At 41.4% G+C, this 26,769-nt stretch overlaps 2 protein-coding genes across 2 annotated transcripts; one reads left to right on the forward strand and one right to left on the reverse strand.

Annotated features, from left to right (window-relative positions):
• Positions 1-11,949: 11,949 nt before the first annotated feature.
• On the forward strand, positions 11,950-18,312 carry LOC108893029 (coiled-coil and C2 domain-containing protein 2A; the record flags this gene model as incomplete). The annotated part of the gene is made up of 18 exons (XM_018690810.2): positions 11,950-12,088; positions 12,197-12,400; positions 12,519-12,611; positions 12,709-12,800; positions 14,115-14,282; positions 14,433-14,487; positions 14,586-14,695; positions 15,142-15,238; positions 15,333-15,428; positions 15,532-15,708; positions 16,106-16,309; positions 16,413-16,502; positions 16,592-16,705; positions 16,807-16,941; positions 17,067-17,189; positions 17,275-17,333; positions 17,432-17,609; positions 17,789-18,312. Coding segments are annotated over 18 exons (2,320 nt in total), but the record flags the coding sequence as incomplete, so codon positions are not given.
• A 148-nt stretch (positions 18,313-18,460) lies between these two features.
• Positions 18,461-26,087, reverse strand: LOC108893030 (F-box/LRR-repeat protein 5-like). Its single transcript, XM_018690811.2, is given in 12 exon segments — positions 18,461-19,037; positions 19,467-19,615; positions 20,201-20,935; positions 21,156-21,238; positions 21,355-21,509; positions 22,156-22,281; positions 22,446-22,631; positions 23,541-23,618; positions 23,621-23,735; positions 23,950-24,045; positions 24,973-25,188; positions 25,932-26,087. Coding segments are annotated over 12 exon segments (2,115 nt in total). The 5' UTR covers positions 26,031-26,087; the 3' UTR covers positions 18,461-18,960.
• Between the last annotated feature and the right edge of the window lie 682 nt (positions 26,088-26,769).

The following is a 26,769-nucleotide window of genomic DNA, read 5'->3' on the forward strand; positions in this document are numbered from 1 at the left end:
TTATTATTATTATTTTTTTTTTCTTTTTCGCCTCTTTGATCGCCTTTTTGAGGCCTTAAAATGCGTCAAAACTCCTGAAAATTTGCAGACGCGTCAGGCACGGCGAAAAATTTAAGAATTTAGGGGTCTTGAGCATGGGTGTGGCAAAATGGCCTCGGTAGCGCCACCTACATTTTTAACGGAACAGCCCCTCAAGCCGTTGCGCCTAAAAATCTGAAATCTGCACACATATGTAACATCCCATGACGCACCAAAAAGTCTCTTGGAGCCATATTCTAAACCCAACAGAAAGTATTTTTATTTTGACCGGAAGGTGAAAAAATTGTGTGTTTTTGGCCATTTCCAGGGGTCGCTTGAACGCGAACTAGTCCTAGACGCATTATCCGATTGACTTCAAAATTTGATAATTTGTTCTTAAGACATAGACGAAGTTAAATTGCAAAAGTTTCGGACTTTTCATTGAAGGGCGTGGAAGTTATGGCCCTCAAAGTTCGATCACTCGCCACAAAACAGGAAGTTGCTTTAAATTTGCTATATTTCGGCCATACTTTGTCCAAACTGCATCAAACTTTACAGGATTGTTAATGGTACCTATCTGCACACATCCATATGTCAATATTCATACAATTGTTGTAGCACCACCTATTTATAGCAGGAAATGACATATTTTATAGTGTGATGTCCAGTTTCTAGACGGGTGACCAGATTCACTTCAAATGTTGTCAGGACAGACTTAAGGATTTTTGGAAGACTGGCTCCGAAAATTGTGAGTTTGGGTCGAAGCGTGTGCCGGTTCTGGCCCGTCAAAGTTCGAAACCAACTTCCTGTTTGAAACCTCAGATTTTGGGGTAACTTCCTGTTGCGACTCTCTACTTTATCCTACAGATGGAGCCATTGTATTACTCTTTGATGGGTTTTTGGAAAGGGGTCTCTGTGTGTGTGTGTCTGTGTGTGTCTGAGGGGGGAGGGGAAGAGGAGTTGATTGTGTCTGTGAGAAGCTGCCACAGGGAGGTTACAGTCAATAGAGCCATGATCTGTCACAGATGATGAGCTCTGAATAATATTATCACAGAAAATAATTAGCATAAAAGCTTTTATTTAAAATTTTTTACATCTGGGAAGTGTGAACTGTTACGCCAGCGTGTGCCCTGCGACCTGCGTTGACCCGCGGTTGCCGGGGTCCCGCGGTCGCGCTCCCCGACGGACGCCGGGTGCGAGGGCCCGTTCAACGCTGCTCGCAGCTTTAATTATTATTATTATTATTTTTTTTCTTCTTTTTCCGCCTCTTTGATCGCCTTTTTGAGGGCCTTAAAATGCGTCAAAACTCCTGAAAATTTGCAGACGCGTCAGGCACGGCGAAAAATTTAAGAATTTAGGGGTCTTGAGCATGGGTGTGGCAAAATGGCCTCGGTAGCGCCACCTACATTTTTAACGGGAACAGCCCCTCAAGCCCGTTGCGCCTAAAAATCTGAAAATCTGCACACATATGTAACATCCCATGACGCACCAAAAAGTCTCTTGGAGCCATATTCTAAACCCAACAGAAAGTATTTTTATTTTGACCGGAAGGTGAAAAAATTGTGTGTTTTTGGCCATTTCCAGGGGTCGCTTGAACGCGAACTAGTCCTAGACGCATTATCCGATTGACTTCAAAATTTGATAATTTGTTCTTAAGACATAGACGAAGTTAAATTGCAAAAGTTTCGGACTTTTCATTGAAGGGCGTGGAAGTTATGGCCCTCAAAGTTCGATCACTCGCCACAAAACAGGAAGTTGCTTTAAATTTGCTATATTTCGGCCATACTTTGTCCAAACTGCATCAAACTTTACAGGATTGTTAATGGTACCTATCTGCACACATCCATATGTCAATATTCATACAATTGTTGTAGCACCACCTATTTATAGCAGGAAATGACATATTTTATAGTGTGATGTCCAGTTTCTAGACGGGTGACCAGATTCACTTCAAATGTTGTCAGCAGACTTAAGGATTTTTGGAAGACTGGCTCCGAAAATTGTGAGTTTGGGTCGAAGCGTGTGCCGGTTCTGGCCCGTCAAAGTTCGGAAACCCAACTTCCTGTTTGAAACCTCAGATTTTGGGTAACTTCCTGTTGCGACTCTCTACTTTATCCTACAGATGGAGCCATTGTATTACTCTTTGATGGGTTTTTGGAAGGGAGTCTCTGTGTGTGTGTGTGTCTGTGTGTGTCTGAGGGGGGAGGGGAAGAGGAGTTGATTGTGTCTGTGAGAAGCTGCCACAGAGAGGTTACAGTCAGATAGAGCCATGAGTCTGTCACAGATGATGAGCTCTGAATAATATTATCACAGAAAATAATTAGGCATAAAAGCTTTTATTTAAATTTTTACATCTGGGAAGTGTGAACTGTTACGCCAGCGTGTGCCCTGCGACCTGCGTTGACCCCGCGTTGCCGGGGTCCCGCGGTCGCCGCTCCCGCCGACGAGGCGCCGGGTGCGAGGGCCCGTTCAACGCTGCTCGCAGCTTTAATTATTATTATTATTATTTTTTTCTTCTTTTTCCGCCTCTTTGATCGGCCTTTTTGAGGGCCTTAACATGCGTGCAAAACTACCTGAAAATTTGCAGACGCGTCAGGCACGGCGAAAATTTAATAATTTAGGGGTCTTGAGCATGGGTGTGGCTAAATGCCTCTGTAGCGGCCACCTACATTTTTAAACGGAACAGCCCCTCAAGCCCGTTGCGCCTAAAATCTGAAAATCTGCACACATATGTAACATCCCATGACGCACCAAAAGTCTCTTGGAGCCATATTCTAAACCCAACAGAAAGTATTTTTATTTTGACCGGAAGGTGAAAAATTGTGTGTTTTTGGCCATTTCCAGGGGTCGCTTGAACGCGAACTAGTCCTAGACGCATTATCCGATTGACTTCAAAATTTGAATAATTTGTTCTTAAGACATAGACGAAGTTAAATTGCAAAGTTTCGGACTTTTTCATTGGAAGGGGCGTGGAAGTTATGGCCCCTGAAAGTTCGATCACTCGCCACGAAACAGGAAGTTGCTTTTAAATTTGCTATATTTCGGCCATACTTTGTCCAAACTGCATCAAACTTTACAGGATTGTTAATGGTACCTATCTGCACACATCCATATGTCAATATTCATACAATTGTTGTAGCACCACCTATTTATAGCAGGAAATGACATATTTTATGGTGTGATGTCCAGTTTCTAGACGGGTGACCAGATTCACTTCAAATGTTGTCAGGACAGACTTAAGGATTTTTGGAAGACTGGCTCCGAAAATTGTGAGTTTTGGTCGAAGCGTGTGCCGGTTCTGGCCCGTCAAAGTTCGGAAACCCAACTTCCTGTTTGAAACCTCAGATTTTGGGGTAACTTCCTGTTGCGACTCTCTACTTTATCCTACAGATGGAGCCATTGTATTACTCTTTGATGGGTTTTTGGAAGGGGGTCTCTGTGTGTGTGTGTGTCTGTGTGTGTTCTGAGGGGGGAGGGGAAGAGGAGTTGATTGTGTCTGTGAGAAGCTGCCACAGAGAGGTTACAGTCAGGAGAGCCAAGAGCTGTCACAGATGATGAGCTCTGAAAAATATTATCACAGAAAATAATTAGCATAAAAGCTTTTATTTTAAATTTTTACATCTGGAGTGTGAACTGTTACGCCAGCGTGTGCCCTGCGACCTGCGTTGACCCCGCGGTTGCCGGGGTCCCGCGGTCGCCACTCCCCCGACGGGCGCCGGTGCGAGGCCCGTTCAACGCTGCTCGCAGCTTTAATTATTATTATTATTATTTTTTTTCTTCTTTTTCCGCCTCTTAGATCGGCTTTTTGAGGGCCTTAACATGCGTGAAAACTTACCAAATTTGCAGACGCGTCAGGCACGGCGAAAAATTTAATAATTTAGGGGTCTTGAGCATGGGCGTGGTAAAATGGCCCTCGGTAGCGCCACCTACATTTTTAAACGGAACAGCCCCTCAAGCCCGTTGCGCCTAAAAATCTGAAAATCTGCACACATATGTAACATCCCATGACGCACCAAAAAGTCTCTTGGAGCCATATTCTAAACCCAACAGAAAGTATTTTTATTTTGACCGGAAGGTGAAAAAATTGTGTGTTTTTTGGCCATTTCCAGGGGTCGCTTGAACGCGAACTAGTCCTAGACGCATTATCCCATTGACTTCAAAACTTAATAGTATGTTCTTAAGACATAGACGATGTTAAATTGCGGCAGATTTTGAGTTTTTGTTGGAAGGGCGTGGAAGTTATGGCCCCTCAAAGTTCGATTACTCGCCACGAACAGGAAGTTGCTTTATTTTTGCTATATTTCGGCCATACTTTGTCCAAACTGCATCAGACTTTACAGGATTGTTAATGGTACCTATCTGCACACATCCATATGTCAATATTCATACAATTGTTGTAGCGCCACCTATTTATAGCAGGAAATGACATATTTTATAGTGTGATGTCCAGTTTCTAGACGGGTGACCAGATTCACTTCAAATGTTGTCAGCCCCTCCTTGACAATTTTTGGAAGAAGTCCTCCGAAAATTGTGAGTTTGGGTCGAAGCGTGTGCCGGTTCTGGCCCGTCAAAGTTCGGAAACCCAACTTCCTGTTTGAAACCTCAGATTTTGGGGTAACTTCCTGTTGCGACTCTCTACTTTATCCTACAGATGGAGCCATTGTATTACTCTTTGATGGGTTTTTGGAAGGGGGTCTCTGTGTGTGTGTGTCTGTGTGTGTGTGTTTGAGGGGGGAGGGGAAGAGGAGTTGATTGAGTCTGTGAGAAGCTGCCACAGGGAGGTTACAGTCAGGAGAGCCAAGAGCTGTCACAGATGATGAGCTCTGAAAAATATTATCACAGAAAATAATTAGCATAAAAGCTTTTATTTTAAATTTGTTGCAACAAATTCAGGTTCTTACAGCATTTTCCTTATTGAAAACTAAATTCTACCTGAAATGTATCAATAAAAATCTTCTTTTGCAGTTAATGTCACCAGTTTATAGTTTAGTTTTAATAGCATTCCCTGTCACTGATGTGCCTTTAATTATCGGTTCTATCAGGGATCATTTATGTGTTTATCTTACGGGGGTGAGCCACCTCACAGGTTGGTTATATTACCTGTTGACCTCAGCTCAGTGAGCTAAGACAATGTTTAATGCAGTGTTTTTTCTGATATGAAAATGGATATTATTCAGCACATCTAACCTCAGCAGGCCCCTCTTCAGAAACTCATATCTGCAGATGTCAAAGCTGGCTCAAAAAATTAAACTGGCTTCAAATTAATTTGAAGGAATTGTAGGTTATTTTGAATTCATGTAATCTTACCATATGTCTCCCCTTGACCAAAGCTGAGCGTGGATTGATGCTGTCTTTACAGTTTGGTTTTGATCAGTTAGGAAATTTCACAAGGGGTCAGCTGATATTTTCATGTTACACAGTGTACGGCGACAGGAAAAGTGCACGTCTACATCCACCGGCGTCGAGGTGAACCAGCTGAATATAAGCCACTCAAGTTGACAACAAGTGCATTGAAAAGTAAAAGCTGCTGGCCTTTACCTTTTCTTTGTAAAAGCGCCTGTTCGGCCAGTAGTTAGTAAAGTAATATTTTCAGCGTTGTCCACAGTCTCATGACATGTTTAACAGGAAGCACAGCACGCTGGTTAAGCTCATGGCAAACTGTTACTAACAGCTAAAATGAAAGCTTGTCTGTATGTAGTCTAACTGGTTAGTTTGTCACTAATCTCCAAATTTTGCAAATTGCTATAAACTTCACTCTCTTAAACCAGTAACAGTCTGAGCTGGACTGATAGGGGTCTGTATGGATAAAGATAAAATCCTAATGATACCCATCCCTACAGCTGGTTAGTGGCTTCGCCCTGACTTTAGGCAGATGAGATATTCACTGTTCAAATAACTTCATTATAAGCCTTGTTTAAGCATAAATGATTTATATATGCACCCAATAACAGAACTTAAAAAAATGCTTTTGCTCAAAGCTCAAAGCTTGTAAACTCAAGTTAAAACTGAGTTTTATCTCCTTTTGGGAGGGGGTATCTGTGTGTGTGTGTGTGTTTGTGTTTGTGTTTGTGTTTGAGGGGGAGGGGAAGAGGAGTTGATTGAGTCTGTGAGAAGCTGCCACAGGGAGGTTACAGTCAGGAGAGCCAAGAGCTGTCACAGATGATGAGCTCTGAAAAATATTATCACAGAAAATAATTAGCATAAAAGCTTTTATTTAAAATTTTTACATCTCGGAAGTGTGAACTGTTACGCCAGCGTGTGCCCTGCGACCTGCGTTGACCCCGCGGTTGCCGGGGTCCCGCGGTCGCCGCTCCCCCGACGGGCGCCGGGTGCGAGGGCCCGTTCAACGCTGCTCGCAGCTTTAATTATTAGGGCCCGAGCAACGAGTTGCGTGGGCCCAACGGGGCCATGCAACGAGTTGCAAGGACCCTCTTGTTTTCGTTCGGTTATTATTATTATTATTATTATTATTTTTTTCTTCTTTTTCCGCCTCTTTGATCGCCTTTTTGAAGGCCTTAACATGCGTCAAAACTCCTGAAAATTTGCAGACGCGTCAGGCACGGCGAAAAATTTAAGAATTTAGGGGTCTTGAGCATGGGTGTGGCAAAATGGCCTCGGTAGCGCCACCTACATTTTTAAACGGAACAGCCCCTCAAGCCCGTTGCGCCTAAAAATCTGAAAATCTGCACACATATGTAACATCCCATGACGCACCAAAAAGTCTCTTGGAGCCATATTCTAAACCCAACAGAAAGTATTTTTATTTTGACCGGAAGGTGAAAAAATTGTGTGTTTTTGGCCATTTCCAGGGGTCGCTTGAACGCGAACTAGTCCTAGACGCATTATCCCATTGACTTCAAAATTTGATAATTTGTTCTTAAGACATAGACGATGTTAAATTGCAAAAGTTTCGGACTTTTCATTGAAGGGCGTGGAAGTTATGGCCCCTCAAAGTTCGATTACTCGCAACGAAACAGGAAGTTGCTTTATATTTGCTATATTTCGGCCATACTTTGTCCAAACTGCATCAAACTTTACAGGATTGTTAATGGTACCTATCTGCACACATCCATATGTCAATATTCATACAATTGTTGTAGCGCCACCTATTTATAGCAGGAAATGACATATTTTATAGTGTGATGTCCAGTTTCTAGACGGGTGACCAGATTCACTTCAAATGTTGTCAGCCCCTCCTTGAGGATTTTTTGGAAGACTGGCTCCGAAAATTGTGAGTTTTGGTCGAAGCGTGTGCCGGTTCTGGCCCGTCAAAGTTCAGAAACCCAACTTCCTGTTTGAAACCTCAGATTTTGGGGTAACTTCCTGTTGCGACTCTCTACTTTATCCTATAGATGGAGCCATTGTATTACTCTTTGATGGGTTTTTGGAAGGGGGTCTGTGTGTGTGTGTGTGTGTGTGTGTGTGTGTGTTTGTGTTTGTGTTTGAGGGGGAGGGGAAGAGGAGTTGATTGAGTCTGTGAGAAGCTGCCACAGAGAGGTTACAGTCAGGAGAGCCAAGAGCTGCTTTACACGCGGTATAAAAACTTCAGTTAAGATTTGAGCTGTCACTTGAGAAAGCATCATGCCAAAAACTAAGGAAATCACTGTAGACTTGAAGAATTGTCGATGCTCAGGAAGCAGGAGAAGGATATACAAAGTTATAACAGTATTTCCAAGCGTCAAGAACTCAAATGAGAAACGTCACCGAGAAATTCAAGGAGAGCCACACTGTGCAGAACAAGCCTGGCAGAGGTAGGAAGCCAAAGATTTCAATGACCCTGGAAAGAAAACCAGTGAGAGACCTGTCTAAAGAACCCATAAACGCTGCCAAGACACTAGTGAATGACTTAGTTAAGTCTGAAATTGTAGCCTCAAAGAAGATTACATGAATTCATGTAATCTTACCATATGTCTCCCCTTGACCAAAGCTGAGCGTGGATTGATGCTGTCTTTACAGTTTGGTTTTGATCAGTTAGGAAATTTCACACGGGGTCAGCTGATTTTTTTCGTGTTACTCAGTGTACGGCGACAGGAAAAGTGCACTAGGTCCACCGGCGTCGAGGTGAACCAGCTGAATATAAGCCACTCAAGTTGACGACAAGTGCATTGAAAAGTAAAAGCTGCTGGCCTTTACCTTTTCTTTGTAAAAGCGCCTGTTCGGCCAGTAGTTAGTAAAGTAATATTTTCAGCGTTGTCCACAGTCTCATGACATGTTTAACACGAAGCACAGCACGCTGGTTAAGCTCATGGCAAACTGTTACTAACAGCTAAAATGAAAGCTTGTCTGTATGTAGTCTAACTGGTTAGTTTGTCACTAATCTCCAAATTTGGCAAATTGCTATAAACTTCACTCTCTTAAACCAGTAACAGTCTGAGCTGGACTGATAGGAGTCTGTATGGATAAAGATAAAATCCTAATGATACCCATCCCTACAGCTGGTTAGTGGCTTCACCCTGACTTTAGGCAGATGAGATATTCACTGTTCAAATAACTTCATTATAACCCTTGTTTAAGCATAAATGATTTATATATGCACCCAATAACAGAACTTGCAAAAAAATGCTTTTGCTCAAAGCTCAAAGCTTGTAAACTCAAGTTAAAACTGAGTTTTATCTCCTTTTGGGAGGGGGTATCTGTGTGTGTGTGTGTGTTTGTGTTTGTGTTTGTGTTTGAGGGGGAGGGGGAAGAGGAGTTGATTGAGTCTGTGAGAAGCTGCCACAGAGAGGTTACAGTCAGGAGAGCCAAGAGCTGTCACAGATGATGAGCTCTGAAAAATATTATCACAGAAAATAATTAGCATAAAAGCTTTTATTTTAAATTTTTACATCTCGGAAGTGTGAACTGTTACGCCAGCGTGTGCCCTGCGACCTGCGTTGACCCCGCGGTTGCCGGGGTCCCGCGGTCGCTGCTCCCCCGACGGGCGCCGGGTGCGAGGGCCCGTTCAACGCTGCTCGCAGCTTTAATTATTATTATTATTATTTTTTTTCTTCTTTTTCCGCCTCTTTGATTGCCTTTTTGAAGGCCTTAACATGCGTCAAAACTCCTGAAAATTTGCAGACGCGTCAGGCACGGCGAAAAATTTAAGAATTTAGGGGTCTTGAGCATGGGTGTGGCAAAATGGCCTCGGTAGCGCCACCTACATTTTTAACGGAACAGCCCCTCAAGCCCGTTGCGCCTAAAAATCTGAAAATCTGCACACATATGTAACATCCCATGACGCACCAAAAAGTCTCTTGGAGCCATATTCTAAACCCAACAGAAAGTATTTTTATTTTGACCGGAAGGTGAAAAAATTGTGTGCTTTTGGCCATTTCCAGGGGTCGCTTGAACGCGAACTAGTCCTAGACGCATTATCCGATTGACTTCAAAATTTGATAATTTGTTCTTAAGACATAGACGAAGTTAAATTGCAAAAGTTTCTGACTTTTCATTGAAGGGCGTGGAAGTTATGGCCCCTCAAAGTTCGATCACTCGCCACAAAACAGGAAGTTGCTTTATATTTGCTATATTTCGGCCATACTTTGTCCAAACTGCATCAAACTTTACAGGATTGTTAATGGTACCTATCTGCACACATCCATATGTCAATATTCATACAATTGTTGTAGCACCACCTATTTATAGCAGGAAATGACATATTTTATAGTGTGATGTCCAGTTTCTAGACGGGTGACCAGATTCACTTCAAATGTTGTCAGCCCCTCCTTGACAATTTTTGGAAGAAGTCCTCCGAAAATTGTGAGTTTTGGTCGAAGCGTGTGCCGGTTCTGGCCCGTCAAAGTTCGGAAACCCAACTTCCTGTTTGAAACCTCAGATTTTGGGGTAACTTCCTGTTGCGACTCTCGACTTTATCCTATAGATGGAGCCATTGTATTACTCTTTGATGGGTTTTTGGAAGGGGGTCTCTGTGTGTGTGTGTGTCTGTGTGTGTGTGTGTGTGTGTGTCTGAGGGGGGAGGGGAAGAGGAGTTGATTGAGTCTGTGAGAAGCTGCCACAGGGAGGTTACAGTCAAGAGAGCCAAGAGCTGTCACAGATGATGAGCTCTGAAAAATATTATCACAGAAAATAATTAGCATAAAAGCTTTTATTTTAAATTTGTTGCAACAAATTCAGGTTTCTTACACTGTTTCCCTTATTGAAAACTAAATTCTACCTGAAATGTATCAATAAAAATCTTCTTTTGCAGTTAATGTCACCAGTTTATAGTTTAGTTTTAATAGCATTCCCTGTCACTGATGTGCCTTTAATTATCGGTTCTATCAGGGATCATTTATGTGTTTATCTTACGGGGGTGAGCCACCTCACAGGTTGGTTATATTACCTGTTGACCTCAGCTCAGTGAGCTAAGACAATGTTTAATGCAGTGTTTTTTCTGATATGAAAATGGATATTATTCAGCACATCTAACCTCAGCAGGCCCCTCTTCAGAAACTCATATCTGCAGATGTCAAAGCTGGCTCAAAAAATTAAACTGGCTTCAAATTAATTTGAAGGAATTGTAGGTTATTTTGAATTCATGTAATCTTACCATATGTCTCCCCTTGACCAAAGCTGAGCGTGGATTGATGCTGTCTTTACAGTTTGGTTTTGATCAGTTAGGAAATTTCACAAGGGGTCAGCTGATTTTTTCGTGTTACTCAGTGTACGGCAACAGGAAAAGTGCATGTCTACATCCACCGGCGTCGAGGTGAACCAGCTGAATATAAGCCACTCAAGTTGACGACAAGTGCATTGAAAAGTAAAAGCTGCTGGCCTTTACCTTTTCTTTGTCAAAGCGCCTGTTCAGCCAGTAGTTAGTAAAGTAATATTTTCAGCGTTGTCCACAGTCTCATGACATGTTTAACAGGAAGCACAGCACGCTGGTTAAGCTCATGGCAAACTGTTACTAACAGCTAAAATGAAAGCTTGTCTGTATGTAGTCTAACTGGTTAGTTTGTCACTAATCTCCAAATTTTGCAAATTGCTATAAACTTCACTCTCTTAAACCAGTAACAGTCTGAGCTGGACTGATAGGGGTCTGTATGGATAAAGATAAAATCCGAATGATACCCATCCCTACAGCTGGTTAGTGGCTTCGCCCTGACTTTAGGCAGCTGAGATATTCACTGTTCAAATAACTTCATTATAAGCCTTGTTTAAGCATAAATGATTTATATATGCACCCAATAACAGAACTTAAAAAAAATGCTTTTGCTCAAAGCTCAAAGCTTTTAAACTCAAGTTAAAACTGAGTTTTATCTCCTTTTGGGAGGGGGTATCTCTCTCTGTGTTTGTGTGTGTGTGTGTGTGTGTGTGTGTGTTTGTGTTTGTGTTTGAGGGGGGAGGGGAAGAGGAGTTGATTGAGTCTGTGAGAAGCTGCCACAGAGAGGTTACAGTCAGGAGAGCCAAGAGCTGTCACAGATGATGAGCTCTGAAAAATATTATCACAGAAAATAATTAGCGTAAAAGCTTTTATTTTAAATTTTTACATCTCGGAAGTGTGAACTGTTACGCCAGCGTGTGCCCTGCGACCTGCGTTGACCCCGCGGTTGCCGGGGTCCCGCGGTCGCCGCTCCCCCGACGGGCGCCGGGTGCGAGGGCCCGTTCAACGCTGCTCGCAGCTTTAATTGTTTGTATTTTCAGTCATATTTTCTGATAACATAGCTCATAAATGGATCGCAAGGCTCATTGATTGTTAATGCAAATACATAACTTACAGTATGCTTAAGAAAATAGTCCTTAGTTATGTATTGTGTTTGAAGTGTTTATGGGCTAAAACATGGCCAAACACCTGTTTTGGTTCTGTAAGTCTGTTACTAATGTTGTCTGTGTAACAAACTATCAAACGAGTGCCTTGAGATAACTTCTGTTGTGAATTGGCGCTATATAGATAAAAATTGAAACGACAGTAGCTTTTAGTAATATTAATCTTTTTCTGTCTCTGTGTTTTAGTGGCTTGGGCCGTCTTGATGCTGTATCATATATTGGGGCATCTGGACTCTATGACATGAAGAAAATTGGGGAGTGGGCAACACAGTCACGACTGGACCCGAACGATCCAAAAAATTCCTCCATCATGCAGCTGCTAAAAGTGAGAACACAGTACTGTGCATAATGAAGAAGTCTCAACAACCCAGGAGACTTGAAGTTTCTCATTTTTGTAATGAAACATTCTGTCTTTGTGTCTGTGCTTCACCAGGTGGCCAGTAGTGGAGAGGTGACTGCTCCGGAGTACTTTCGTCTAGAGCAGCTCCAGGAGGAGTTTAACTTTGTGACTGATGAAGAACTTGAGAGGTCCAGAAGATTTCGCCTGCTCAGGCTCAGGAACCAAGAAGTTGCAGAGTTTCGAAATTACAAATGTGTTCCTGCTCTGGAGAGGGAGGTCACTGATAAGGTGTTCCAGGTCAGCCTTCCAAATATTTATATATTGTACAGATATCATGGCAATATGAAGATTTATTAGTTCTTCGTTAAGCTAATTCCTTTTTTTTTTTTTTTTACTTTGGTTAAAATAATTTCAGGATTATGAGAAGAGACTGAAGGAAGGAGAAATAATCGACACCAAAGAACATCTGGATTCACACAGAGCTTTAGTTGCCAAATACCTTCAGAAGGTGAACAGACACATCTGATGTAAACATGTTTTTGCACTACTATTTAGTACACGAAAGCACTCAGTGTAGCATTTTTTTGTTTTTCATTTTCCCATAGATTCAAGAATCAGTCATCAACAGATTTCTTCTTGCCAAGCATCACTACCTCCTGTCTGATTTAGTGGTTGAAGAGGAGATACCAAGCATTGGGTAAATACTTCCCCGGCCATTATTAACTGACTAAATAGTGTCACTTTTAAGCCCCATCTCTCACAGTTATGCATGTTACATGTCACATAAGGATATGTCTTTCTTTCCACTCAACAGTTCTACTTTCTGTATTGTAATTGATCATTTCTGTATATCCCACTCTTATTCTTCTTGTCAAAAAGAGTTGAAAAATGACAAAGATTGCCCGAACTCCCTGCTCCATTTGTAGAGGAAAAGGTTAGATAACTTGGATTAACTTGAACTGTGGGATCAACAGCCAAATCAACCTATCAGAAAGAGTGACAGGGTATATATAAATCACAGGCTGATGTAAGTATGTTTCTTGGCCTGATGCTGCTTCGGCCTGTTTGATCTTGCGCTCAACACTGCATTCCCCTGGCTGAGTAATACTGTTCTCTGGAACTGTTCAAGGCAGTGTTTTAGAGCAGGTCTCGCAACATGTGGATGTGATAACAGAAAACCAGAATTTAATTTCATACTTTGATGGCATTCGAGCAGATTTATACATCATCATGTACAATCACAGTCACACTGTTGGGTGGTACTCTGCACATTTTTTTTCATTATAGAGAGTGAATGTTATAATTTTTGTCCCATTTTTCTGCTATTCTTCTGCTATGCATTTTTAACAGTGGTGCAGGTCCTGGGTATGTGCTTAGAGTTTCTTTCTTTTTCTCCCATCCTCTGTGTCTCTGTTCTCCATTTAGTTTGAACCCTGAGTGTCAGTACCAGTATCAGTAGTGACCGTCGACCTCTTGTAGTATTCAGTCCTTGTTGGAATTTGGAGGAAATTAATTTTTGCCTTCTCTTTGGGCTCCATTGTGTTTGTTCCTAATAATTTTGCTAAACAACATTTTAATGCAGAGGTAATTTATAATGTATTATAAATTCATAATATAATAGTTACTTATAACAATGCAAAGTTTTGCCTAATTTGCAATTATGTAATCTTGTTTCAGCTGCTATGATGAAAAGAACAAAGAAAGGAGTGGAGTTGATCTATTATTATATATTATATTGTTATATATATTGCAGTAATGCACAGTAGATACATATCAAGAAGCACAGTATAAACCAGTTAGTCATCATTAAAAGTCACCTGAGAATAATATGTTGCGATAAACACTCTACACATCAGTAATGCGACTATAAAATCACAAATACCTGGAGGGACTTAGTACTGTCAGTGGTAATATCATCCCACATCCCACACTTTAAATCAAACATCTTTGTGTTTGGTTGATAAATAACTGGCATTCTGTCTGATGTTAATTTAAATGTTGTGACAACCAGGATTCTGGGGCTCAACCTTTTCAAGTTGGCTGAACCCAAGCGGCCGCTGAAACCTCAGAGGAAAGAAAGGAAGAAGGTGACGGCTCAGAATCTGTCAGACGGAGACATCAAACTGCTCATCAACATCATCCGGGCCTATGACATCCCCGTCCGCAGACCCCAGAGCAAGTGAGTCTTCAGCACACCCAGTCCAATTCACAGTACTTAAGAACAGAATAAAAAAACTTTATTTACCCTCAGAATTGTTCATAAGAACTTGTATTTCTGACGTGATGATTTTGCAGAAAGAATGTTAAACTTTATTTGTTTTTATTTCAGTAAACCAGGGCAGTCGCCTCAGACCATCCAGGGCAGCGACTGGCTCTTTGGCCAGGTAAAATACACCTCTACCTTACTGCAGAGCTGGCAGCAGTCTGATCTGTATGATCTGTGTTTTCTATGTATTGTATGTGTGTGTTTTCTGTGATGTAGGTACAAGTGAGGCCATTTGTAGAGGTTTCCTTCCAGCGCACAGTGCTTCAGACAACCACAGCAGACGGGCCAAACCCCTGCTGGAATGAGGAGCTACAGCTGCCTTTCAGGTGAACAACAGTGCATTTAATAGCTTGATTTTTTTCGTGACTTGTAGTTTTAGGATTGCACCTGTACAACCAGGAACTTGTAATGTGTATACCTAGTTGAGACTGTGTCAGGAATATTGAATGAAAGTTGACTTATTTAATAGCTCCCAGTTCTTAGTAAGTACATCATAAATATTCTCAGGAGGCAGTATTCATAAAGTATTACCGTGTTGAAAATATTCCACTGAAAATGATTCCAGAACAAATACTTCAGAGATGCTCCATGCTAGTCCAGAATTGCTGGTGAGATGTCAGTGTTTAATGGGCACCGTGTTACTTATGGCCAATTCCAAGTCAGTTTTTATGGATCTACTTTATCTACTCTGTCTGCGATGTGGACACATTTCCTCAGACTGTGTGCTCATAAACTAGCTGATTTGGTAAACTGCCCTTCTTCTTCTCTATAGTGCCCCGAATGGTGACTACAGCACTGCTAGCTTGCAGTCCGTCAAAGATGAGGTCTTCATCAACATATTTGATGAGGTGGTTTATGAGACTGGAGTGGTGAGTAGAACACTGCGACTCTCCATTTCTCCCAGCTCACTCACATTATTTACGCAAGCACATGTTCCTTTAACTGCAGTGTTCTGCGTTTCAGACTGACAAAGACAGAGGAACAACACACACCCGGGCAGAGAAGCACTGGTTAGGCTCAGTCAAGATTCCCTTCAGCACCATATATTCTCAGTCCAGGGTGAGAGTCCATATTATGTATTTAGTAGCAGATGTTGTAGCCTTATTTACTGAAAATAACACTGACTGCCTGAACTGCTGCTCTTTTCACTTCCATTTGGCAGATTGATGGAACATTCAAGGTGAACACACCAGCAGTGCTGCTGGGGTACAGTAAGGAGCGGAGCCATGGCAACAGTGGGGGTTATGATATTTTGCGGAGCCTAAGTGAGGGAGCATTTATCACAGTGTTCATCACCATCGAACCTCAGCTGGTGCCAGGGGAGTCTATTCGGGAGAAGGTAAGTCGTGTCCAGGTGCTAACCTCGAGGATGGATTGTGTCAGCTCTTTAGTTCTCAGTCTGCATCACTGTGTTCGTTTGTTTCAGTTCATTTATGTCTTTAAATAAGTTTCTTTTTGTCATATTTTAACATATTAGTGTGTATGTGTTTAACTAGAGAGGTTTTACATCCACATATTAATCTTCTCTTATGTCTGTCGTCCTTTTGTATCACTTACTTGATTTTGCTCTGCTGCATGTACTAGATAAAGGAAGTGCAGGTAAAAGTACATTAGAACACTCGTCCTCTTTTACTCAACTACTCACCCAAATCTCAAATTCATGACAGCCATATCAGTTCATTTACACAGTGCTGACCCATATTCATCTACAGTTAAGTTTTGACCTTTTTGTGCAGTTTGACAGCCAGGAGGATGAGCGTCTACTGCAGGCTTCAGAGAGATTCGAGAGAGATGCAGCACAGGGATATCCAGACCGACCCTGCATTACCACAGTCATAGACCTCAATGGGAAGACAGTCTTCATCACACGATACATTCGACCACTCAACCCTCCACAGGAGTTACTGGATGCATACCCTAATAACCCCCAGGAAGCTACGGTCAGTATGGTTGCACTGAATGTAGGTCAGTATGTAGAATGCTGCTCTGTCGCCTCTATGTAGTGCACATTTATTTGGATCCACTCACTCTCTCCCTCTACAGGGCCTGGTTGCCCGATTTGTCTCCCTCATCCCTTCTCTACCAGACAGGGTTTCGTTTTCTGGTGCCTGTGACCTGTGGAGCACCTGTGATGTGAGTAAACTTCCTTTGAGATATTCTGATTATGAAAGGAGGGAAATGCCCGTCTTATAGCGCCTTGTGTTTCCTCTTCTTGTTTATAGCAATTCCTCACCCTCCTAGCAGGAGATGAAGAAGAACATGCTGTACTGTTGTGCAACTTCTTTCTGTCTATGGGCAAGAAAGCCTGGCTGATCATAGGCACTGCTATACCAGAGGTGGGAAACAAAATATTTTCCACTTTTTTATTAGTCACCGAGTTAAAAGTTTGAGGCCTCCTGTAGCGGTACTTATATTTCTTATATCTTTAATCTTTCAGGGACCCACAGCATATGTCCTGACCTTTGAGCAGAGCCGCTACCTGATCTGGAATCCCAGCAGTGGTCAGTACTATGGCCAGTATGACACCTTCTGCCCACTGCAGATAGTTGGTTGCCTGGTCAATGCTGACAATGTGAGTGAGGAGAGAGCAGCTATACAACTTTAAATTGACTATTCACAAAGGGACATTTCACTCTGCTTCTTTAATAACTTCCTGTTGTTTGCAGCAGGTAATTTAATATTCTCTGATTTATTTAGGTGTGGTTCAATGTTCAAGAATATGCCTCACCAATGAGGATGAGTTTTGACACCACAAAAGCCAAATTGTGGAAGCCCTTTTTCTCTCGATCCTTCTCCCACCCTGGGCTGTCCAGTGTACAGGTGAGTGTTCTACATTTCTGTGTAGTCTAACAGTAGGTTTTCTGATTATGTTGTCAATGTTTCTGCTTAATCTAATTGTCTCCAGCCAGAGGAGCTGGTGTATCGACGTGTTGACAAAGCAGCTGCAACAGAGCTTCAGGACAGGCAAGTTGTGGCTGCTGACTTGAAAACTAACACAGAGTCTTGTAAAAAAAAAGTTTGACTAGTTTCACATTAGGCAAAACATGTCTCACTCTCCACAGAATTGAAAAGATCCTGAAGGAGAAGATCATGGAGTGGCGCCCTCGTCACCCAACCCGTTGGAACCGCTACTGCACCACCACCCTCAAACAATTCCTGCCCAAACTGGAGCTGAGTGGGGGGCGGGACATGGCTGAGGGGCACCGCCACGAGTTGCAGAGTCTGCTGGGAGACAACAGGGTAAGCCTGAAATGGGTGTGACTCTAAAAAAAACAGATACTAAGCTGAGTCACCGTATGATATAATCAGTAATCAATCCATCATTTCAGTGATAGAGTAGTTTCTGCTCTGTAAAGGCATATGATCTCACTTGGACACGCATCATAAATTAACACTAACAGACATGTGTTTCTTTTTAGATTTCAGGATTCCCCCTGCATCTGCCTTTCTCTGAGATCCGTCCCATCATAGAGGCAGTGTACAGCACTGGAGTTCACAATATTCAGGCATCAAATGTGGAGTTTGCCCTGGCTGTGTACGTGCACCCCTACCCTAATAACGTCCTTTCTGTGTGGGTGTACCTGGCCTCACTAGTCCGCTCATGATATGAGACATGAACTTTAGCCTTAATAAAGCTGATCACACTCACATGTTTGCACACTACTGTAAAGTATACCATACCATATGTATAAAATGTATATCTGGTAAATTTAGATAATATTTAGTACTGAGTTTGACATCTACATGTCTAATCCAGTCACCTTGTATTAAATTCCACCGTTGTGAACTTTACAATGTTGCTGATGGCTGAAACGCTGCTGTGGAGACCTCCAGTTTTTCTTAACACAGTAAAATGTCAGCCTATTAAAATGTTGAATGTCTTAATTATCCAAGCAAATAATCCAACATGTGCCACTGTTATAAACTAATCTGTGTTATTTGATTCATCAGCGAGTGGTCATAATGTTTTGAGTGTATATGTGACACTATACACTGTGTGTGTGTGTGTGTGTGTGTGTGTGTGTGTGTGTGTGTGAATCGACGTGACAACTGTTCACAACAGTCAGCATCAGTCTAGGAGGAGGCAGTGATCAGTTCACTCCTGTTTAATCACCCTCTCCATTACATTACAATTACAAAGCTTGTTTAAGGTAAAAACAAAAAAAGGTAAAACACTGTGATGCCACAGTCATTCAGTTAACACTACGCTGATTATAAATGGGTCAGCTAAACAAGGGGAGAAGCAGACTTACATAAATCAGTATAGTTTTAGTGAAAAAACAAAACAGTTAAACTACAGAAAACACTATTTACTTGTTCATGTTTCTCTAGTTTTTACTTTTTCAAAACCAAAAAAAAAAGGAACCAGGATGTACATTTGCAAACGCTTCAAATCTTTTATCACCCCTTGTTTTCCTTCTCTAAAGGATTGATTCCATTTAATATAGATGGAAATGGAAATAACAGGAGCAAAATTACAGTTTCATCCAGAAACATTTTTAAGTGACACAAAATACAGCAAATGGTATTCCCAGGATAAAGTGCAATAAAAAGGAGATGTGACATTTTAGGAGAGTGTTGCTTGGCAGGATCACTCTCCAGAGCGACAGCAGGCTCTGAAGCCACACTGTAGGTTCTGGCAACCGCTGGCCGTGTCTGCGTGAGGACCTGGAGAGAAACACCACACGGTGGTCATTTACTGAACAGCATGTCAAGTTGAAAAATATTCGCAACTTTCTTTTTTAGCTATAAAATTACAGACTGTATAAAATGAATAGATAAAATGCAACTGGTTACATTAAGTTCTGAATACGATGAATACTGAAGGCATCATACTGGCTACTGTAATGCCTACTTACCTTCCACCACAGCAGCATTGGTTACTTACACTCGGGCACATGCTATGTGAGTGGGGTTAGTGTTACAGTGGCCACACAGTGTAAATGGTCAACTAACAAATCATTTCTATTCACTGACATCTCCATATACAGTTCAACATTAACACAGGCCTGCCTCAGAACACTGTACTAGATTATAAACATGTACAATTTTATGTTTAGGAGAAAAAAAGACCCCTTCAAGTTTCACTTGTGTTACCGTTGATGTTGTCGCAGTAATAGAAGTGTTCATCATTGAGGGAAGGACATGCTGACACCAGCTCCTGCAGCCCCACCTCAGTGATGAAGAGGCAGCCAGACAAGTTGAGATGCTCCAGGACAGGAAGCCCTCCACGCTGAGACAGAGCCCTGAAAAATAATGCAGTGCAATGCAACATCATTACAGGTACAACAACGTACATACCAACCGTGGGAACATCTAGATGGACACTGATAATCCAGTCTTAGCCCAACAAGGCTGTTGACTGTAACAAATATAATGTACAGAGCCTTTCTCTCCCCAATAAACACAATTTGATGAGGATTTCTACTTCTCCATTTTATGTAGCTTCATGAATCGCAATCATACTGGATCTCATCCAAACTGTGTAGGTGAGCAGTCTAGCAGGGAGGAGTTTGCCAAGATAAGAGGCTGTGCTTGCGCAAATGACAACATTCTCACAAGTTATTACACCATTTTCTGTTTTCAGCTGACACAGACAGTAACAGTTACCACTAAAATGTTGCTTTGAAACTGCATCAGTGCATTCTGACAAAATGTGGCATTTTACATATGATCACAGACGACTTGTTCATCTCACTGCATCACATTAGTTTCTAACCTCCAAATAAACCAATGTGAACATGCTAAGTTTGGAAAATCATGCAATTTCAGGTATATAAGGAGCATGTTTTTTAGTTTGTTGGCAAAACAAAAAAATGTATGATCTTTACCTCAAGCCCAAATCAGTGATTTGATAGCATCCAGAGAGACTGAGAAATCTCAGTGAACGCTTTGCCTCTGATTGGTCAGTCCTGTTTTGAGGCTCCACACACTGCAGACCCCTAATTGAGGGGCATTTAGTCCGAAAATCTGCAGTGATGTTTCTGGTGGTGCCTGACTCGCACTGGGGCCCACCAAAAGTCCTGAGGGCCATGTCACTAGTGCAGCAGGTGGAGTGACCACAGAACATTTCCCCAGACATGGCGTACTGCTGATGTAAATAGGAGGTATTTGAGCCAGTCCTGTGCCCATGCCTCCTGCTTCTCCTGCAGCAGCAAGAGCCTCCCACAAGCTGTGTCTCAACAAGGCTTTCAGCATCAGGAAGAGACATCCCGCCATGACGGCTCCACTCCGCGGCATCTTCGATATCAGCAAGGTCTGAGGAGTCCAGGACCCACACTTGCGTGGGTGTGCAGGCAGCACCCCAACGGCCAGTCCCATGCTTGAAAATGATGGCCTGCCGCTTCCGTCCCACTGGATGTAAGTTTCTCTCATCCATGAGTTTGATGGGTACTGGGGAGCTTTTAAGAAGCTTGGCTCGCCGGTCTGAGCGCTTGTCGTAGCAGGTGGAAGATGTGAGGTCGCCAAGCCCGACAGACAGTTTCTTCAGGGTGTGGTCAGTGATCTTCTCACACCCCGACAAATCCAGGTGCTCCAGAGAGAGACAAGCTCCAAGAGATGACCAGCTGTAAGAGGGAGGACAGAGGGAGTGCTCAGTACTGAGTTTCCTATACATAAAAAAAGATCGACCTAAGTTGGCCCTGAGCAAATGGCAAATGTACAACTAAGCAACTTAAGCTGCTGTGGATCTAGTACATTGAACTTTGTTATATATGTGATATCATAGCTACTGTGTATAATCATAAGTCACTTTATGTTTCTTCTGTAGTCATTTTTAATATTTACCTGTCGAATGCAAAGTCTGTAACATCAGTCTGTGTCAGATCCAGATGAGTAATATTGGGGCAGAGACTGAGGATTTGACGAACCTGGAAAAGGACAAATATAGTCAACATTCGTATTCACGAGACAGTTCTGTCTAACAAGCTTAATAATTGAGTACTGTCTGATTACAGTGTAAAAATAAAGATTTTACATCACATACCATTTTACTGGAGACCGTAGAACTGTATGCCAGAACAACGGACTTGACAGATGGACCCACAGCTGGCAGAAGGTTCTGGATAATCCCATTCAGAAGCCTCTTCTCTCGCTGAGCAGTACTGATTTCCATGTAGCCCACTTTATGACCGGACACATCTGAAAAGACAATGAAAAGCAACATAGGTGATATAGTTAGAGATACAGAGCCAATTTTAATCATTACCTTTAGAGAACGGACTACTGGGCACTGCCAGTCACTATACCGCAGGTCTGTTTACTACCTTTATGCCAGAGTTCAGCCTTAAGTCTAGAGGTTTAGTGCAAACTCATAAAAGGTGAATGAAGGGCAAGAGCATGTGAGCATACATGAGTGCCTTGTTTAAGGATCATGGACAAACACATTTAGTTTATCACACTATGGTTTTATTACCCTGTATCAACAGGATAGCCAATCAGAAACTCTTGCACATTTCTATGTGTCAAAGACAGCCACACATGCCTTTTGGTGGCACAGTTACTGAGGACTCACAGTTACAGATTTTTGTAAGATCAAACTCATTTACAGCTATCAGTGTCAACAAATATTTGACTGTGGCATAAACTGGTGATTTAATAGCGTGCTAAAGACAAGATGAGTGGGTTTGAAACTAGCAATAGCACATCCCAAATGACACTTTTTTGGCAGCTTCTGTCTGAAAAGAACTTTACATACTCCAAGTGATACATTAATATAAGTTGTAAAACTGTATTGTAATACAGGATCGTTTTAGTCACTAACAGAGGTGTGAAGACAAAACCTCACCAGACTCATCAACATCAGCATCCTCATCCCATTCTTGATAGGCCCGACCCTCGTTCTGCCGACTCTTCACCCACTCCTCATCTGGCTCCTGGTCAAGATCCCCTGGTGGGCCACTGTAATAATCACCTACATCAGAGATACACAAACATTTATCAGCAGGGCAACACCACCACCACACACTTCAGTGAATGCAGTAATACAAACAAGTGTGATTTTAATTTGCAGGGATAACGAAGTGAACTAAACAATATTTTGGTCTTTAAGGTAATCACCAGCTCTCAGCAGCCTACCTCTGGCCCAGCGCACAGGGTAGAGATGCCTCCACAGAGAGCCTGTCTTAGCTAGCTCTGTCCAAGAGCTGCACACTTGACTACAGCGACACAGGTCTTCAGGGCCCAAATAATGGAACAGCTTCAGCATTATTTCTGTAGGGAGCTGAGAGATGTGGGTTGAAGAATCCTTCTTCTTTTCCAGTTCTGGGGAAGAAGACAAAAGAGCTTGGCTTGTAACTCAAATACCACAATTATGCAATGCACCTTTTACAAATGTCATCTACTTTCCAAAACAATTTATCCTTTCATGACGCTAATTACTTCTATAGTCAAAACACACTGCACTGCTTGCACATAGGACCTTTTCAAGGAGGACATTTTACAGTAGTCAAACTACAGACGTAAGTAATAAAAATGATTTGACTGAATTCCACGTAGCTGCCCCAGTCTCAGGCTCTAAATATTGTGCATGCGAGCTCACTGTCACACTGTTGTGGTGTACTGGACACTTGAATAGAACGAAAAATGTTTAATATCATTAGTAACAAATGTCTTGCTTTTGACAAATTAAAAACTGCTGGGAAAAGACCTATTTCACTGCAAGTTCTGCAAAATACTGTTTCCATTTGTTCTTCAAACAGCTATTTTTAGTAAGTTGTTTATAAATTGACCAAAGTATTACAAATGTCAATCACAAATAACCAGAGCCCAAAGTGATATCTTCAGACATTAACTAACCCCTGTCAAAAACTCAAAGGTATTTAGAAAACAGATTGTCACATTTTAAAGGCTGGAACCAGGTTGGTATTTTTACTTGATAACATATTAAAACTGTCACTAATTGTCCTTGTCACAATATTATTTATGTACCTACATTTGAAAAGAGTACAGACTTCTGTACACAGAATAACTGGGAGAATGAATTGTTAATTTACTGGCTGAAATCAGGTTATGGAATGAACACTAGTGATACTGACACCTGGAGATAGTGCTCCACTCAAGGCTCACATATGCTAGAACCTCAAAGCAGTTATGATAAACATTTAAGCATTTCTTCATGATCACTCCCAGCTAGAAAAAAAAGTTTTAACATTTGTAAGTATATTCACTAACCATAATCTGTCTTCTCGTGATCAGCATATTTAAAGGCCTTCTGCAGCTCCTCTGCTTGGCTCCACAAACTGAAGCCTTCAGCACCTCGGCAGCACAGTCCCACTGCTGCTGGCTGCAGTGTTGTGCTATCACCTGCTTCTTGATGTCCTTGAGCTCTTCGTAGGTGAAGTACTCCATAAGCATAGGCTGAAACACCTGCAAAGAATCTCCTTAGTTTACAACCAGGTTGAAACAGTGCAATTTCCTGGGGTGTGAATAAACACATTCTTGAAATAAATTTCCATAGCTTGACCTTCTGCTTTTACTTTTGATGTTTGTGAAAACAATTTAGTCTTACCCATTCTTTGAGAAATCAGTTAATTAAAAGATGTTTACATTAAAAACATGAAGAAATGTGAACTTCTTATACCTCCTCTTCTTCCTTCATGTGGGGCAGAAAGTCCTGTGTGAAAGCCTCTAGTCTCTCCTTCAGCTGCTGGGCATAGTTAAGCTGTTCATATTCATTCTAAAAACACATAACAATTATTAATACATGGAAGAACATGGCAGTTGAGACTTCTGTACAAGCCCATCTACAACATCTAGTAGTTCCGTCTTTTCATAACTAAATTTCTTAAAATGAGTAGTCACCCACCTTAGCAGTAGCTGGATTATTTTAGCATGTTGTATAACCTTGTCAAACCGAATATTCCGAACAGTCTGTTTAACTACTGAGGAAAATTCAGTATAAAGTCTTCCAACTATAAAACAAATTATCAGCACAGTATTATTTATCTGAGGAGAAACATCTTTTCATTTGAACAGAGTGCAGGATCTAAATTCAAAGCAGAAGAATGTTCTTTTCTGTTTTATAAACTGACTTGGGCAGAGCGGAAGTTAAGATTTACACAATTGCATCATTCTGGAGAGCCCATTTTTTGGGTTTGCCCATGGCTTGAGAGAGAACAATAACTCTTGTCTCCTGTTAAGCAGATCACAAAAATAGCCCTCCCTTATTCAGTCCAGCCTACTTCTTTCAGCATTTGTCAGTTTTTCTTATTAAATAAAACTGCACGCTGTAACTCCATAATATTATGACAAACACTTAGCTTTAACTAATCGTATGTAATTGCATCCTACAATTTGTCCAACAGCTTTGATATAGATTACCCTACATTTAAAAGGAATGACTATAATTTCCATCACAGTTCACATGTATACATGAAAAATAACAATTCTGATGTCACTCTTAGTGGTACAGTGTTTGCGTGGTTAACATAATAGTTACTCTAATAACAGTGTGTTATGCAGAGCTCTGCAGAGCCCATATATGATGTCCCCTTAAGTAAAGCCTAGTATTTTTTTCTGTTAAGCTATATATTTAAAAGGTGCAACAAGTGCAGTTAGGGGCCATGACAGTAAAATACTCTTTAAAATGCTGATGCATATTTACCTTAACGTTGTGCAGCCCTTTTTCAAAGAGGGACAACATCTCTGAGAGCTTGTTGTCAGAGTGCACGTTGTACACAGTGCAGCAGCGCTGTTGCAACAGGCCGATAATGTACTCGTTCTCAATTTGTTCGTGCATCTTGAACTCCTTGAAGGTGGCACACAGTGACTGAAGAAATGACCGGAAATCATTGTTGTTGGAGAAGTTGGTTTTTGACAGCTGTGAAAAAACAAAAACGATCAGCTGTTTGTTATAAAATGTTACGTCATTTGTGTGTCTATTGATTTTCGTGTGATAAATACAGTCATTAACGCCTCTCGAGGTGGTATTAAAATCACAATGAATGGCATTTCTTATGTAAACCCAGAAACAACAGTTGTGGTACCGTTACGGCACAGGAATGTAATGTTACAGCAGTACGCTGTGTACGTGATTACGTTCACACACCCGCCGTGCATTAGCTGGTGTAGCAAAATGGGCTTATCTGACACGTAACGTACTGTGAAGTTAGTCCAATTTTGACAAGATATCCGCAAATTCTTCGTATTGTATTTGTAATAAGGTTTGTCGGAACATTAGAAATTGCGTTGTGATACTTTAAATATGTTGCATAGCAAGCTATCCTGTAAGTTAGTCAAGCTAGCTAAAACAGTTAGCAAGTCCTAGCTGGGTAGAAAATGGGTTATTGACGTTTTATCAGAGCAACCAAATACATGGACGGACGTGCTGGCTCAGTAAGCACATCTATACAACGCTAACTTCACGTTCAACAAGTCTAAACACCGCCGCCCCTACACAGTCGTGAGACAATTGTCCAACCTGCCTCGGCTGACTCAATCCTGACTGCTTTAGACACAAGGTAGCTAGCGTGCTATCTGGCGTCCACTCGTGCTTTAGCCACACACCGTCATGTATGCCTTTGATAAACTCCAAATTAACCACCAACTTATATTTGTACACACCTTTTCGCAATATAGGCCCACCAGCTGCTTCATTCGCCAGTGTGGGCCAGTGAAAACATCCACCTCGTCCGGAAAAGGAGCCATCTTCACACTGAACATCAGTGCGTCATCTGCACAGTCTGCGATACAATCCAAACAGAAGGCGTGTGCGAGCGACTCACGTGACCACAAGTTATAAATATTGGCTAATTAATCTAAGGTTAAACAGTAAAAGATTACATGTGTAGGTGTCTTAAAGAACTTCAAAAAACATTCACATTTCAAGACACACTGGTTAAAACACTAGTTACATACGTTACATATATCTTTGAATGTAACATCTTGATAAAGTGAGAAGTGAGTGTTGAATAATCTACACATATTTTAGCGTTTAGATTTAAGAATACTGACAGGGCAATTGTGTATAGCTACAGGACCATCTGTAGAGGCACAGTACACAAGCCGTGTACTTTTTGCTCTCATATCCTACACGTTTTCAGTTACTACATATATAGTACATTAATAGTTTTCTGCTTTTTACTTTTGTACTTTTGTATTTCATATGTTTGCACAGCTGCATTTAAGATGTCTCCTTGCTAAAGGCTATTCATTGTCTCTCGTTTTCATGCATACTTTCTATTAAACATCTACTAGATATAACTTCTAATTTAATTTTCTGCTGATCTTGTTTCACTCAATCTACTCTATTCTTACTTTATTGATTTTCTTTTCTGTATTTAAATACGATGAAATAGAATTTAATACAGATTATTTCTTGTCTAAAACTTGCAGTTAAAATAGTTAACTGTTCTGAGAGTTAAATTTCAAGATAAGTTTAACACTGAATTTTGTTTTCAGA

The sequence above is a fragment of the Lates calcarifer genome, unplaced genomic scaffold (genome assembly GCF_001640805.2).
Source record: "Lates calcarifer isolate ASB-BC8 unplaced genomic scaffold, TLL_Latcal_v3 _unitig_277_quiver_1407, whole genome shotgun sequence".
Taxonomy (NCBI): Eukaryota; Metazoa; Chordata; class Actinopteri; family Centropomidae; genus Lates; species Lates calcarifer.